The sequence below is a fragment of the Cinclus cinclus genome, chromosome 5 (genome assembly GCF_963662255.1).
Source record: "Cinclus cinclus chromosome 5, bCinCin1.1, whole genome shotgun sequence".
Taxonomy (NCBI): Eukaryota; Metazoa; Chordata; class Aves; order Passeriformes; family Cinclidae; genus Cinclus; species Cinclus cinclus.
The window spans coordinates 18,119,109-18,135,853 of NC_085050.1; the positions used below are offsets into that span (position 1 = coordinate 18,119,109).

The 16,745-nt window shown below is 36.7% G+C and overlaps 1 protein-coding gene across 3 annotated transcripts in view; it reads left to right on the forward strand.

Annotated features, from left to right (window-relative positions):
• Positions 1-143: 143 nt before the first annotated feature.
• PI4K2B (phosphatidylinositol 4-kinase type 2 beta) overlaps positions 144-16,745 on the forward strand; it is a 22,207-nt gene continuing 5,605 nt past the window's right edge. For 2 of the 3 annotated variants that reach the window (XM_062492695.1, XM_062492694.1), the window contains exons 1-8: positions 144-491; positions 4,392-4,549; positions 9,571-9,771; positions 10,273-10,404; positions 11,759-11,912; positions 13,419-13,486; positions 13,985-14,081; positions 16,532-16,665. In XM_062492695.1, coding sequence (XP_062348679.1) covers positions 194-491; positions 4,392-4,549; positions 9,571-9,771; positions 10,273-10,404; positions 11,759-11,912; positions 13,419-13,486; positions 13,985-14,081; positions 16,532-16,665 — 1,242 coding nt within the window. In that variant the 5' untranslated portion in view covers positions 144-193. The remainder of the gene's footprint in view (positions 492-4,391; positions 4,550-9,570; positions 9,772-10,272; positions 10,405-11,758; positions 11,913-13,418; positions 13,487-13,984; positions 14,082-16,531; positions 16,666-16,745) is intronic. The other variant, XM_062492696.1, reaches the window with a different exon arrangement.

Consider the following 16,745-nt stretch of genomic DNA (forward strand, 5'->3'; position numbering starts at 1 on the left):
AACCTCCGCAGCTGCCGCCGGCCGCCCCCGATGGCGGCGCGCTGCCGCGGCCCCTTTAAGGCAGGTGGCGGGGCGGGCGCGGGGCCGCGCGCACGCGCGGTGCGGTGCAGCCGGAGGGGCGGGAGCGCCCCGAGCCGGCCCGGCCGCGCCGCCGCCTCCTCCCGCCGCTGCTCGGCCCCGGCTCCGGCCGCCCATGGCGGAGCCGGGTGCGGAGGAGCCTGACGAGCGGCTGCTGCTCCTCGTGGAGCCGCCGCCGTCGCCGCCTCAGACCGAGTTGTCCCTGCGAGGGCCGCAGAGTGCGAGAGCCGTCCCCGGCGGGGCCGTGCGGCAGTGTGGGGAGCCGGGGCTCGAGGAGGTGGAGGACTCGGAAGACTCGGAGGACTCTGGGCCCGAGGGGGATGGAGAGGACGAGCCTCTCCTGCGGGCCTCGGGTAGCGGCCGCGGGCGGCGAGCGGGCGCCGCTTGGGACAAGGAGCGCCGCGCCGCCGCAGGTACGGGGCGGGAAGCGGCAGCGCTGTGCGTGGGGAGGGCGGCCCGCGGGTCCGGGGGGCAGAGGCAGCGGCAGCCCCTGCCTGGCCCTGTCCAGCCAGCAGGCTACAAAAATACCTGTCGGGACTGACGTACGCTCGGTGTGCCGTGTCCGATGGCATGGCATCGGTGAGCGGCGGAGGTGTGTTGGCCTCTCTCGACGTACGACTTGCTGACTGATAGTGAGGGGAAGATGCTGCAAACGGATAGAAGTTCGACTGCTTCGTCCCTGTGTGCAGGGCTGCACGAATTCGTTTGCATCTGCGTGAGTGTTTCCACTGTCGCTTCTCCCTGCTCTCTGTCTGCAGCTTTGTTGGGCCTTGTATTGTTTGTTTCTCTCGTGTTGTTTGAAACTTGTGGCTTTGCGTGTTTTAAAGACTGTTTTGTGGTGGAACTGCTGCTGCTGCTTCCTGAGCACTTGGAGAAAGGTCAAGTTTTCAGTTTGACTTGCCTATCCCACTAACTACTTTTTTGTGACCCCCTATCGTTCCATCTTGAAAAAAAGAGAAATAAGCCTGTATTTGTTCTTTGTTTTAATCACATGCTCACTTTGTACCATCACATGCTTTAAGAGTTTTAGATGTGGGCTCTACTGTCATATTTTTGGTTTTCATAACAATTCATCTTCTTTTCATATTTTCAAATCTGCTCTCGAAGAGAGAAACACAACGTAAAAGTCCAGAAATGCAAGAACTTAGTTATTAATGTGAAAAGAGACATAAATGTGCCCATTATCGAATTCTAAATATACTGACAAAATGATAAATTACATGATATTTATTGCTCACTTTCTTTTCTTTAGACTTTCAAACTTTCTGATTCTGTGCAAGTTTCTATACAAGTATATTTCTAGGATGAGTTTGCTGACAGAAATACATGGAGTTCTCTCACTTCTTTGTTTTTGCTATTGTAATTATAGTATAGGATTTCTTGCCAGAGACTGGCAACACTGTTTCTTTTGCAACAATAGAGTACTTAAAAATCCAAACAACCCCCCCCATGAAGTTTAACAAAATAAGTTGTGCTAATAATTCCAATTTAGTAACTACAGAGAACTTTTTGTTTAGCCATAGACAGGAAAATCTCATCTTTTAAGCATTGGTCTGGAGTGTAGTCCATACCTGTAATGTAAACATGCCATTAAAATGTTAAGAGTTTTCCTGTCTTTTTCCTACAAGACTTAAGGTCTGTTAAGGAGATAGTGCTTCTAGCAAAATGTTTCTAGAAACTTTAAAAAAAAAAAGTTGATGCTTCAAAGTGGAGGCAAGAGACGTGGGTCTTGCACCAATGATGCAATTAGGATGGTGAATGCAGAGTACTACTTGGAATCTGCCCCAAAAGTGTGTAAGAAAATCTCAGAACTGATACTGATTACACCAGCTCATCCTTTGTTTCCTTGTTCTTACCTTTTCCGTATGTGTAACCCTTGAAGGTGCAGATTGTTTCACATGTCAGCTGGAACCAACATGCACCAGATGTTATTCGTGTATGTTATTGCAACACAGAGTGTTTCCCTAATGGAGCTATGGTCAGAATAGGAGATTATGGAATTGGTTAAAGGGGCTACTTTTAATCATGTTAATGTTTAAAAAGTGTAACTCTAGCTTAGTGTGAAGAAGTTCATACATGTTACTCTTGCAAAGTCTGTTAGTTTAGCTTAGCTCATGTCATGCTAACTTGATGGAAGAACAGGTTGAGGTGCATACATGGATGATAGTATTTGTATGTTCTTTGGCAAGTCTTCATCATTCCAGTATAGCAACTTCACAAACTTGGGCCTTATCCAAATTAATGTGAAAAAAGTTCTCAAGCTTGGTAGTTCGACTGTGTGTGTGTGAGCTCTGTCTCCTTAGTGGGAGTTTAATGAGAAGAGTAATTGCAACAGAAACCTTAATTAGTTATAATTGTAAGTTTAGAGACTGTACTTGGAATAAGTTGTGGCATAACATGCTTTCTCAGTGGAAAATTTGATTAAAACAATTTTTAAAATAGACACTAACTAAACCCCCCCCAAACCCTAGCACAATACTATCTTCAATTAATATGGTTTATTTTCATATGGAGAGGATTGATAAACTCCTTAAAACAACTAGTTTCCTTGTAAATGTTTTTGTACAGCCACATCACTGTTGTATCATGCTTTCAAAAATTATCTCTTCTTCTTTCAGCCTGCAGTGTAATGGGTTTTTTTGTTGCTGTTCTTTTAATATTTTTTTAGAAGTTATCTTTTCTGTTAGAAAAGACATGGTTGAAGAATTTCCTCAGAATTGAGACTACTTAATGGCTCTAGATTCTAGAATAAATGCACAAAAATTAAAAACTGACCTCTGAGTCTTCCACACAGTCAACTGCAATCCATGTGATACAAAGTTAATCTGTAGCTTTTCTTCATCTGGAATATAACTGTGAAGAATGATTTAGCATGGGTGTTGCTCTTCATTTGTAACAGTGTAATGCACAACCCTGATTTTGCTTTCACTGACAACAATATGTAGTAGTCGGAGTTCAGCTGTGTGATGTCATATAGATGTGTGGAGATAGTCGAGGCTTGACTGAAATAAGAGCCACTGATTCAAAGTGACTTTTTCCATTAAAGTAAGTTTATTGTAGGTTTTTTGGTCAATTTCCCCAACTCAAATACCTCGGGACAGGAAAACCTTTGAACCTCTCTCCTCTCTCTTGTTGTCCTGCTCTAAAGTGTAGTTTATCACAGCAGTATTGGCCAGATGGTTATAATAGATTCTGATCCAATGGGCTGTAGCTGTTGATTCTTAAGAATGATCTGCTATTAGCTTTTAGGTTTCTCCTCTTAGTTGCTAACTTATACTAAGATTTTCCTAATTTTTAATGCTTCTTTTTGACTGTTTTTGTTGGGAGTCCATGTTACTGTTTTAAGTGGTACATACAAGCAAGGGCTAATGTTCTAAATAGCTTCAAAAACTGTCCTGAGGTGGAAAAAAAAATTAAAAGGTGTTTTTTAGTTTAGTGTATGCTAAATTCTTCAATTGCTGAAATTGGAAGAAAGCGACTTTATTTGTAAATGTTTAATTTAGAATAATGTAGCTGTTTGTTAATGCAGAATCAAGCCCTAATGTAGGGGCCCATTAGATTACACTTAGTGAACATGTGAAACAACCCTAGCCTTTGAGGATGGTATAATAATCTACAGTATCAAAACTTGTGAATAAGTATTGAAAAAATTGAAAGGTCAGTAGTATCCTGGCACTTTTCTTTCCACTCGTGTTTCTAAACGTTTGCATAGAGTCCTGGAGTTTGCCCTGATGTCTGCACAGACCTGATCAGTTGGCAGGTAAAGAAATGCTACGAGTTGCTTACAGTGTTTCAAGGCTGCAATGCTGCCGGGTGCCATAGGTCGCTGCTGTGCTGGTGCCCCTTGTGAGTGCTACATGTAGCAGATTATTCAGTGGATTAACTTCCTTGCCTTTTAGCAGATAATAAACACCTTAGCCAAGCTCTTAAAGGAAAGGTACAATGCTATTCTAATAGTGAGAAGTGGGCAGGACACAAAAATAATATGTAAATTTTTCATGCTTTTTTTTTTTTTACAGTTCTGACTTTGAACTTTTCCTTATACTTGTTTTGTAAATAATATTAAAAAGATAAATTCTTGAAAATTGTAGACACTTAGTAGTGGCAGTCTCAAATTTGCAGATTCGGCTGATTTAGTGAAACAAAGTTGGTTAGACATGGATAAATCAGTAGAAAAACTTTCACTAATTAAATGAACCAGGTTTTTAAGCCTGCTGTTGGATGGGCGTCAGCAGGGAAGGCTGCTGGTTTATCAGTGTGTTACTTATGCTTAATTTGTAGTAAAAATTGCACTTAAGAGTGATTGTTTCCTTGTTTTTCAGGACATACTGCAGATATGAATATATTTTTAGATGATCCAGAATTCGGAGAAATTATTCTGAGAACAGAACAAGCTATAGAATGTGGAGTTTTTCCAGAAAGAATCTCTCAAGGATCCAGTGGGAGTTACTTTGCTAAGGATCCAAAAGGGGTGAGCATGTTACTGCGAAGGCAGATACACCATCAGCAGCAAGCTGAAAATGGAAAGTCAGAAATTCTATCTATATGCAAATTAATTTAAATAAGTTATTTAATAATTTATTGTATGCCAAAATTTATTTGGGAAAAATCAAAGCAAGTAATACTTAGACTTCTAATTATGCCTTGCTGCATAAGCTAAGGCACAGTAACTGCTATTTCCGCTGCAGTTTTATCTTGTTTTTAATCATCTGCACCAAAGAAATATGGAGAGAATAAAAGGACCTCTGACATCTGAAAACAGTTCAGGAATTCCTTTGTGCAGAATCTTGTTCTCTGCGTGTCTTAATTGATTTTTGCCCATCTGAGCTCCTGATTTCAATATGGTTTAACTTCCTTTAAGCCTCCTATATTTTTTTTCTCTTCTTAGATAGCCTTTTATTTAGGTCATGTCTGCTTTCTCATATGTGATTGGTAGATGGGCAACAAGAGTGATGCCATTAAATCTACCTTTTAACTTGTAGTTGTCTGCTGAATCTTAGCTGGAAGATTCGGTTTTTTCTTGTGTAAGATTTGGTTTTCCCTTCTAGTTGGTAAATGGTACCTTGAGTAGTGATCATCAGTGAGGTGTCCTAAGGTTACTTTGAGACACAGAAGTAGTAGTTAGCTGAATCTCTCTCTTGAAAAGCAACATGTGGTTAGCATTATTTTGTAAGAGGAGATGATGTCTCAGACATACTTCCACAATGTTTTCTTTAAAATAGAAATACTTTACTACTGACCTGTTTCACAAAATAAGACCTCCAACGGCTCAACTTCTGTTAATTTGTCACATCTGATTTTATTTTAAGCTCAATCACAATTTTTTAGCTCTTAGATAGATGTAGGTGTTCATTAATCCTGAAGATATCAGTTGTGCTGGAAATGGAAGTTGGAACACTTTGAATGTCGAGGTTTTCAGAGCATGTTCAAGATTTTTGTTGTTCCCATAACAGTAATTTTCCTTTCATCTAGGAGGTATTAAGTTTTTTGTTTCGCTTTTAGTCATATTTTGGTCATTAGAAAATATATTCCTGCTTTGCCAGTTAATTTTCATAGGTTTTTGTTTGTTATAATGACAATTTTCCGGTGATAGCTTTTACACTTTATTGAATAAGTGATTTTTTTTTTTAGAGTAGCTACCTGACTTTAATATAAATAACTATGTCTATTTAAAATATATTTTTTATGGAAAGTGGCAGGACCACGCCTTCAAAATCTTCTGTAAATTGCAGTTCATATGCCTGTGTTCCAGGAACATTTGTTAGTAATGATCCCCTTCATTCTGGTGGAGAAAATAAAAAGGACGGTCTCTCTCTTTTTGAAAACTGAAGGGAAAAAAAACAACATTTTTCTGTAATGGCTTTGTGGGATTTTTGCTATCACATGCACTGATGTAAATATAAAAACTTCTTCAGAGTTCCTGCTTCAGGTCACTCTCTTTTTTTAGTAGCTTAGATCTGTAGATTTTCTGGTTGTGTGCTTATATACATACACCTATTCAAACGTTATGCTCTTTTTAAAGTAGTATCTTAAAGTAGGTTTATATCTTATGTAGTATGCAATAGAAAAAAATGTAAGTTGTCAAATACTGGTTTGCATCAATATTTTTTCAAAATTTCTGTGCATGATGTGTCTAAAGAATATTCTAGAGTGTCATGCTAAAAATACTTTACAACTGATTAAGTTTTTTGAGTTTTTCTTAATGCTGTGCAATCAAGATTTTTTTATTATTAGAAACTTAGTAGAGAAGTCATTAGTGAAAATAAATCATACCACAGCCCTGGCTACGGTGAGAGTATTTATACATCATTTTTATATAAACTTGACCACAGTATTTTGGATGGGCCGTGTTATTCCTTGTTTCTCATGTGGTGATTTTCTTATTGGTTTTCTTTTGCTGTGTTGTTTTTGCTCCTAGTTAAGTTTCTAGTAGTGACTTGCCCTCCTCCCTTACACAGGTCATTGATTTGAATATAAGTATTTAGAAGAAACAAAGATTGAGAAAAGGAGACTGTTTATTTTACATGGTTAAAAAAATTCATTGCAAAATATCAAAGTATTTGGGATACGGGACTGTGAGAATAAAAATACCAAGTGCTTAGAAGACTTTAAATTTTGCTTTTATTCTTTGCTTTTGTTCTAGAGCTTATCTGTATTTGCTATCCATATTAAAGGTCTGATAAAACTTCATTTTGTCAATAGTGCAACTTTCATGTGTAGAATGGATTTCAGATCCTGTTTGAGTATTGCATCATTCCACTTCAGACCGGTTCTGTCACTTGCTTTTTCCTATTCCTCTTGAGTAATCTCCTCTTTCTTATACTGGGAAGGAGCTCATTAAAGATGTGCTAAGCGTTTTTACTGGTCACCTTCTGAAGTGTTTGTCCAAAATGAATACCAAATTACAGATAAAATAAGCTGTTTCCATTAGGCCACCTTTTGTGCTGATTGGTTCTGTCAGAAAGATAAACTTCAAATTGCATAATTAAAATTAGCTCTTTGCATTTCTTGACAAAAATTATATAGTTGTATAGTGAAATGGAGTTCAGTACTTAAGCAGTACTATTACAGAAGGCTTGAATATTTCTGCATTTATTGTTCATTGTGTAAGCAATAAATAAAAGACATTGTGTCTGTTACAAATTGTTCTGCAATATGTTCCTGACAGTTTCAACTAATTGCTAATGTTCATAGTCAGTCTATAAGTTCATTTAGACTGGCAAAATAAAGACTAGCTTAAGTAGCTTGTTCTTGAAAAACTTGTTTGGTAGCTTGTTTGATTGAACTTTTTGGTTCTACTCTGATTGTCAACAGCAGTGGCTCTGCAAAGCTTAGCAAGGTTCTAACTTCAGAAAAACCTTGAAAACCATATCTAGATTTGACTGTATAGCACAATACAGTCCAGGCTGGTAATAGAATGAGCTAAGCTCCTATTTTAAATGAGCACTTAGTAGGAAGTATTAGCCAGAGAGTGATTCAGAAGAGATAATTAAAGGTTAGGCATGTACTTCTAAATACACCACAACAATTCCAAGAAATGCAAAGCTGCTGGCTTTGCTGTAAGCAGGTAGATACATGTGATTCAATAGGAAAAAATTAAATAATTTTTAAACTATTCTAAACCTAACACTAGGATTTTGACTATAGTAGTATACCCAATACTGTGAATTAAAAATAAAAACAATAATAAATAGTTAGGTATTCAAAAAACATGCTGGCTTCTCACATTGCATAAAATATTTGTTGCATTTGTGTAGGTCTAAGTTGAATTTCCTCTGTGCAGTTTTGCATTCAAGGTTTTGAATGCAACCTTAGAATCACAGATAACAGCATATCAAACCCAAGAGAATTCTTGTCAATTTGTTTCCTGACTCTGTTGACAGGACACTAATTTTCTAGTATGTGTGCAAATAATGGTATTTTGTAACTCTTTTCCTTGTAGTTAATGGGAATTAATCAAAATATGTGTATGAGGCAGATGATGCTACTAATGCCTGGTGTCTCGTGTATCTGTTTATAAACTGATTGAATTAAGTTTTCTATAGTTACTTAGTCTTGGGCAATCTTGGACAAAGCAAGATTGTCTTGGAAAAGTTGGTTGAAAAATCTCTAGAAGCTAAGCCAGCTGGTCAGATCCTCTCCCTAATCCAGCTGAATCAGCTGCTACTGAAGAATACTGCTAGTTTCTGACTGCCAGCCAACGTGTTCATGACCTGAGTGTGAATCAGCTTTGAGTGTCGGTGCAACAACAGGCAGCGTTTAGCTTATTGAGATACTCACTTTTTTATAAGGATTTAGTGAAGTACAAATATGTGAAAATGCTTCTTAAACAGTTGTCCTTAAGTATTTATCAGAAAGAATTTGATTTACTTGCCACTGTCCAGTGAGAAGGGATGAAGATGGAACATTTCTATAGCACTCCACCTGAGCTGCAGAAGAGTCATTATGTGACCTTTATGCTCTAGGCCCAAGTTTATCACATCAATTGAAAGGTTATATATTTTAATGTGGTGATAACCCCAAGGTAAATACAGAACCCTATGTAGAAGACACTTTGAGAAACTTCCAATTAAATGCTTGTGCTGTGGAGCCAGCATAATTTTAACATTATTCTTGAGGAATATCTAATTAACCTGTTGTTAGTTCCACCCTGTTTTGGAGACTGCAGAACCTGGCCATCTGTTCTAGTCTTGAGATGCCCTTAAGTTTCTAAAGGATTTCTTTTTTGCATCTTATCTCCTGGGCTTTAATCCTGTCATTTTTGGGGTTGTTCATTGTGTTGCCTTTTCTCTTAGTTTAAGCATTTACTGTTCCTACTGTCTTTCATTATTCACATATTTTGTGCTTATTCTCTTTTTTCATCTTTCTTCAGTTTGTTAACAGATTTCTTGAAGCATAGTGTCCAAAATTGGACACAGGGCTCTGACTAATTTTAAGATTTACTATGTAAATGTAGTGTAAATGATGGCTGATAGCCATTTTGATCCATTCAAACTCAGGGTAATGAGAAAAATAGATTTAAAAGAAAATAAGTCAGTTGATTTTTAGTGTTCTATATATTTGTCATTTTCCTGGAGCCATTACATCTCTGAAGTAGCTGGTCAGTGAGTTGTTGGTGGGCTGAAAATTGTTTTTAAAGCTAAGTTTAAAACCTCATTTTTTAAGAACTTCATATATACATATATATATATATATATATAAAATTCAGTGCTTTTGAATTTTGACAAAAAGTTTTGAAAAAGTAAATGTTGATTTGGATTTTCTCTTATGAAGTGCTCTTTTGAATTTAAATTTGTACTAATCCTAAAGAAGCACTTAATGACAAACTCATTTGGAATTCAATTTTGTTAGTTTTATCATTTCATCATCTAAAAAGATCAACTGTAAAATGAACTGGGTAGAATTTAACCAATATTTTCAAATAACTAATTTTTAAACTAATACTTTGCAACTCAAAGACCTCATATTTTAATTTTATATTATTTACCTTAGAAAATTATTGGAGTGTTCAAACCAAAATCTGAAGAGCCTTATGGACATCTAAATCCAAAATGGACCAAATATTTTCACAAAGTTTGCTGTCCTTGCTGCTTTGGCAGAGGCTGCCTCGTTCCAAATCAGGGATATCTCTCTGAAGCTGGTGCCTATCTTGTGGATGAGAAGCTGGGGCTTGGAGTCGTACCTAAAACTAAGGTAAAAGTTAAAACACATAAATTACTAAATAAAAAAAAATAAAAAAGCCAACATATTTGTCAGTCTCTGAACTGTGGTGGTGTATATGGCCTTGTATATCATATGTTATAAATAAGTAATTTATAAACTATTTCAAGTACAAAGACACAGTGGTTTGATGTAGAAAAAGTGACTGATTTTTGATTTAATGGATAATGTTGAAATCTGAATTAAATATCTTCTTTGGAACCACTTTCTAGCATTTTCTGATACCTTTTGTGCTTCATGTTTTGATGAGATGCAAATTGCAAAAATCAGCATATAAAATTCCCGCTTTTGTTTGGGATATGTAAAATATTCACCAGAGTATGTTCACCTTTTCATATAAAATTTATCTGTTGAAAATGCCTGATGCTTGCTTAGTTTTTGAAATTTTTTTTATCAGTGAGCATAACATTAACTGTAAATTTACAATTGAAATAATGAGGAATTCTGAGCTGTGTTTAACTTTCATATTTTAAGGTTGTCTGGCTTGTCAGTGAGACCTTTAATTACAGTGCAATAGATCGTGCTAAGTCAAGAGGAAAAAAATATGCTTTAGAGAAAGTGCCAAAAGTTGCTAAAAAATTTAACCGAATTGGACTACCTCCTAAGGTAAGATAAAAAATAAATAATTTGTGCACTTCCTGATTCTTACATGAAACTTCTTTTAAAAAAGGGCACTCATAAGTAACTACAATGATAGAAGAAATAAATGCTGCTTGTTGAAAACTGTCTGAAATTTGATACAACTTTTTCAAGATGTGTCCACTCTTGCATCATTCCTTCTTTTGAACTGTTTTAATAATCTTCTCACTTTTTGTTTTTGTTTCAGTTAACAGTCCTGTTTTCTGTTGGAGTAGTGACATATTTATTGTTGTACGTCTCACTTTTGCTCTATTTATTGATTGCTTAGTACCTGTCCTTTAAGTTTTTTATAATATGTTTTTATATTGTCAGTCTGTTTTTCCCCTGGAGTTAATGTAATTTTAAATGTTTTTTGTGTTTTTTTTTTTTCTTCTATTGTTTTTATTCTTTTGGGTACCCTGCTGTTGTGTTCTTCCTACCTCCCTTTTGTCTTATGTGCAGACTACACTGACTAAAAACCTCACATCTTTCTTGCCTAATGAGCCTTACTGTACCCCAGAATATCACTACAGTGTTCTAATCCTAAGATTTTGAAACACAGGTTACGTACAGTGTGGCTAATCCATTTGTGTCAGTTCCCAGCAGTTTAGATCCATGTGACATGGATTGTGCAAGTTTGTTTGGGCATGGTTATTCCACATGCTGTGTGTTTATCTATCTGCGTTTTAGTTCTCAAATATAAGCTCTTGAATTGCAATCTTGATCACCTTTCACTTACACATGGAGCCTATGCCAACTCTCATGTTCTTCCTTAGACTCTTTTGGGAAATGTATTTCAGTTATTTTTTGCAAAGAGTATCTGTCTTGAAAATGGTTAATGCTGCTGTTCTTATCAGTGAGGTTTTAAGGCTTTTCAGAGGGGAAGATTTTTCTATTGTAAATCTTAGTCGGTGTTCTCTGAATTATTGAAACAAGTGTTTCCAATGAAAAAAGAGAACAGGTGTTACTTCTTTCTCTCTGTTTCATATATTTCTTGTAATACTAACTGTTCATTTACTGAGCTGCCTGCCTATATTTTATTCCTGGTAAACTTAAGTTTACAAAAATATTTTTCAAAACAAATATTTTTAAACAAATATTTTTTCAAAAACCACCACCATCCCCAGAAACCCACCCTCACATGATTTAACTCTTACCTTTTCTAAGAATATAGCAATGAAAGAGAAATGTATTTATTACTTAATTTATTTTTTTTTAGTGTCATACTTCCTGTGCTCTGAACTTTGAAAGTATGTAATGAATTTTTCTGTTAATATTGAGATTACTTATGTGATCTACCCATGTGCATTTTCCTAATGCCTGCAGTTTCTTAATATTTCAGGTTGGCTCCTTCCAGCTGTTTGTTGAAGGATATAAGGAAGCTGACTACTGGCTCAGGAAGTTTGAAGCTGATCCTTTACCTGAGAACACAAGGAAAGAATTTCAGTCACAGTTTGAAAGATTGGTTGTCTTGGATTATGTCATCAGAAATACAGGTATTTGTTAGTATCTCTTAGTATCTGTCCATTTTTGTGAGGCAGAAGTCAATGCTGCCTGAAAGCTGGTGCTTAAGTCTTTTTATGCATTTCAGATGCTCTTTTTACAATTGAAGGCCATAAAGATGCATTTGAAATTTTAAAAAAATTACTTTGGGTTAATACATTAAATATTGCAGTAGGAAGACAGTCCAAACAACTCTTTGGTTGTTGCTCACTATTTTTGAGCAATGTGAGAAATCAAGAACAAAGGCTTTCATTGTGCTTTAATTCTGTGCATAGGCTATTGACTGTTTCCCCCAATTAGGATAAAGCATGGTGAGGTTTCAGGATCCCTAAGAAAAGCTGTGACTACAATTCCATTTATTCTAAACTGGAGCTGATAACACCACAGTTTTACACTAGCTTACAATGATTCATGTTCATTGTGTAGGCACTGAGGTACTAGTGCAATATTTACCTGTCAGTTCTCCTGCACTCTTGTTTTATCACGCAGAAGCTGTGTTTCTTCTGTGCAGGTGAATTACTTCTTGAGGAATCCAAAGGCAGGTTTATGTTTAAAATTTCTACTTTGCTGTTCTGGCAGAGGTGGATGTCTTTGCTTTTCTTCAGACATGCCAGGTCAAACTCATTTTCCTTTTCTCAAATTCTGTTTTTAGAAACAAACTAGAAAAAAGTTTCATAAGAACATAATACTTGTTTGCTATGTTGCTATGGTTTGTCAGCTTTATCAAATGAGCCTCAATGTTTCCAAAGAGTTAGTGTTGTTTGAAATTCTTAAAGTTGTGAGGCAAATACTCAAAAGCAAAACCTCATTACATGGATGATTTTACCTTCATCTAATGCATCTAATCATAATAGAACATGAAAATCTGATGATTAAACTTAAGGGAGGACCTTTAAAATGACAGAAGGTTCTACAAATACATGCAGTCGTTGTCTGTCTTGAAAGACCTTCTCAGAGCATTTAATCTCTCAGTTTTGTCTGAACAGTGCAGACGTTTTCAGTTTCCTGCCTTTCTGTTCAGTTTTGCCCCTTCTCCATCTTTGTAGAGTCTGTTTTCTCCATGTGTAGTCAAAGGTCACATCAATAACTTTGGAGGCCTTCTCCATTTCCTCTTCAGCATTAAAATAAGCTTAAAAATTGTCATTTGTGTCTGACAGATTTTTTCCTCAGGAAAAACGCACATAGCAACCGATCTTTCTGCATAAAATGTATGAATATGGTTTCTTTTGGCCTTCTTGATATTTTGCTGCATATTCGGCCAGCTGGGGAGCCTATAGGTAATACACAGCTAAGAACACATGGTAAATTTGGTCTTTCCACTGAATTGGTTGCATGTACATTTCAGTAAAACTAAACCATATGTGATGGGAAAAAGCCTTTTTCAACAGTTTTGCCTAATTCCACAGGTAGAGTGTCAGTTTACAATATTGTTGTATGTCACTCTAGATGATTATTTCTTTATCGATGACATGTTGTGACATGCATTTTCCTGTTTAAAGACAGAGGTAATGACAACTGGTTAGTCAGGTACGAAAAACAAGATGATGGACTTCATCTGTCTGATAAGGTAAGAGAATTGTACTCTGAAACTTATATTCTTTGAATTGTTTGGTGTTGTAACTTGGTCTTGCTGGAGATTAAGGGCATATTCTTAATCCTGGTGCATGGTCTCATGAAATATAATAACTACAAATTATTGTAGGCAAAAGGAGTGGAAAAGCTATTTTGATAAGACTAGGTAGAATAGTGCTAGAAATTATTTATTGTTCTGTATTTTTGCTCTGCTAGCTTGGGCTATAATAACAGTAACAATGTCCACTGTTGCTCAGGCACATTTCTTCATCCCTTTGTGCTCTGCTTATCTTGTGTTTGGGACAGGGCTGCTCTTTAATGGTGGTAGAGTAATAAATCATACATGGTGGAGTTTATTTGGATACTCCTTTATATTGTTTAAGTTGAATTTAACCAGTGAAGCTACAAAGTATATTATTTAATGTTTTTAATGTATTTTGCTGTTTGTGTAAACACGTAAGTATCACTTACTTTTTGAATATTCCTTCTGTAGGACAGCCAATGGACTTTAACTAAAGAATCTATTAAAATTGCTGCAATTGACAATGGTTTAGCATTTCCTTTTAAGCATCCTGATGAGTGGAGGGCATGTAAGTACTTCATTCTTCAATCATTTTCCTTTTGGGAATGTAACTTCCAAAGAAATGTTTTTTTTATTTTTGTTGTGGTAGTAAGAAACTAAGAAATCAGCACTGTAGCTATATATTGAATTTTTAAATAATGTACTTTTTGTCAGGAAGTTAGCAACAAATGCCATTTTTGCAATGGAATATGTGATTTGGTTCTTGTTCATATTTTTTAGTTTTAAACAGCATCAATACATGGGCGCTCATAAACATAGTACTGTATATAGTGGTGGAATTGGAAGAATTTGGCAACATGTTTCTCAAATATGTTTTCCTAAAAAACATAGTGGAAAAAAACTTGATTGCAAGGATCTGCAAATTGTCCCTCTGTTGGCCAAATTTCTATTTCAAAATGAAGTGTACTTTTGTAGGTGGACAAGTAGGCAGGTTGTTTTTTCTTGTTTGTAGAAGTTAGTGTTTAGTTAGTCAATTTTCCATCAGCTTGAAAATACTACTACTGTTAAAATGAGATGGTTTCTGACCCTGTTTCTGACTACTTATCATTAGGAGGGAAGCACCCAACAGGGCTTGCATTGACTTCTGTGGGCTATTATCCAGTCAGGTAATTCTGGCAGTTAAGTGTGGGCTAGTTATGCTGGTTAAGTACTGTGGTTAGTAGGGTTAAGGCTGGTTAAGTACTCCACCCAGAGCTCTGTGCAGTCTCTGTCTTGATACTAAATAGATGCTGTCCTACATATCTCTTGGCTAAAGTCACTTCTGTAGCTATTCTAAACACACAGCAATTATTGCTTATTTTATGCCATCTTTACTTCAGCATCAAAAAGGATAAATTTGCATGTTCCTTTAGAATTCTTTTGCAGATGGACAGGTGTGTGATAGCTTTGCAAAAGTAAATTTGTAGCATAATTTCTACAAATTCCAGTCTCTTACCCCCTAGAGCATGGTTTTGATGACTAGAGCTGCTTGGTCATTGAGGATAACCTTCTTAAAGCCAGAGAGCAGCATTTGCAAAAGACAGGAAGTTGGTCCAGCATGGGTGAGCAGAGAAATCCTAACTGAATTGGGATGAAAAATTTAAGTACATTTTTTTAAAAAAGAAAATATATAGAGATTTCCCTGAAAAAATAGAGAATTTTTCCAAAAGTGCAAGAATGGAGTTTGGAAAGTTGAAGCTTAGTTGGAGTACAGCTGGCAGAGGACATGAAGAGCAACAAGAAAGGGTTGAGTAAATTAGAAATGAGAGTGGGACTGAAGAAAAGTGCAGCAAAGACATAAAGGCTTAAGAAAGAATAAATTACTCAATGCTGACTTTGCCGCTGTTTTCTTGTACGGTTTGCTCTCTGTCTTTTGGATCTCAAAGCTCATAAGAGTAGGGCCCCTGGGAAAGAATCCCCAGATCAGAAGAAAGGGAGTACTTAAGGAAAATGGTCACACAGAAGTTCATAGGAGTAGATGGGATGCAGTGGAAAGAGGGGGAGCTGGCTGATGCTGTTTGTAATGCAGTTTTCTCGTCACTCTTTCAAGAGTGTAGTAATGTGAGAGGCTGCCTCAGTCTTCATGTGAGACTGTGGAATGAATCCTCCTGAAAGCTGTGTTCAGGCACATGAAGAGCAAGAAGGTGATGGAGAAGCCAGCATGGATTTACCAAGGACAAACTGCTTGATAACTAAGCAGCTTTTAATGATGACTGCTTCAGTGGCTAAGGGGAGGGCAGTGAATACTGATTTTTTTTTTCTTGACTTTGATAAGGACTTCTACATGCTCTGTCATAGTATTGTTGTGGGAAAATGTGAGATATGAACTTCAGACTGTGAACGATGGAAAACTGGCTGGACTGTCAGACTGAAAGGGCTGAGGGCATTGTGAGGAAGTTTAGGGGGTGACCTGCTGCTAGTGACTTTTCTCAGATCCTGCAACTAATAGTTTGGTGTCTTGTTTAACATCTGGTAACATTAATTGCTTTTGCAATATAAGTTGATAAAAGTTGTCTAATAGCAGTGGCATAAAAAGCTATGAATGTTTTTCTTTCAACATTCTTAGAAGGCATTTTAAAAAATTGAAATATTTTGAAAATTGTAACTTTTTTGTTAATTCTTCCATATGAGTCAAATACCTGAAAGATTGCTATTTGATTGTAGCTATTATTTTACTCCAAATGAAACTGCCTTACCAAGCTAGGGGAAGGCCTTGACTGTTGTTTGTAGTGTTTAATTGATCTACCTTTTTTTACTTACTGCTTTAACTGAATATTTATTGCTTAATATATTTCATTGTTTGAAAACATGGCTTAGCAGTTGTAAAGCTGCTCTGGGAACTGTAGCCAAAAGGGATGTGTGAGGTAAATGTTGGGGGAAGAGGGGTGTTACTGAGAGCTTGCAGCAGGTAGTAGAGTACTCGACTCAGAATTTCATTTTTGCTTGTTTATCATTAAGTGCACTGTTTTTCTATATTAGATCCCTTCCACTGGGCTTGGCTTCCTCAAGCAAAAGTTCCTTTCTCTCAGGAGACCAGAGATCTAGTTCTTCCTCGTCTTTCTGATATGAACTTTGTACAGGACCTTTGTGAGGACCTTTATGAGCTGTTCAAGGTGAATCAAAGGTTTCTTTGAATTGACTATTACTGAAGCAGCTGATACTTGTAATGGGACAGTTAGATTCATAAAAAGAA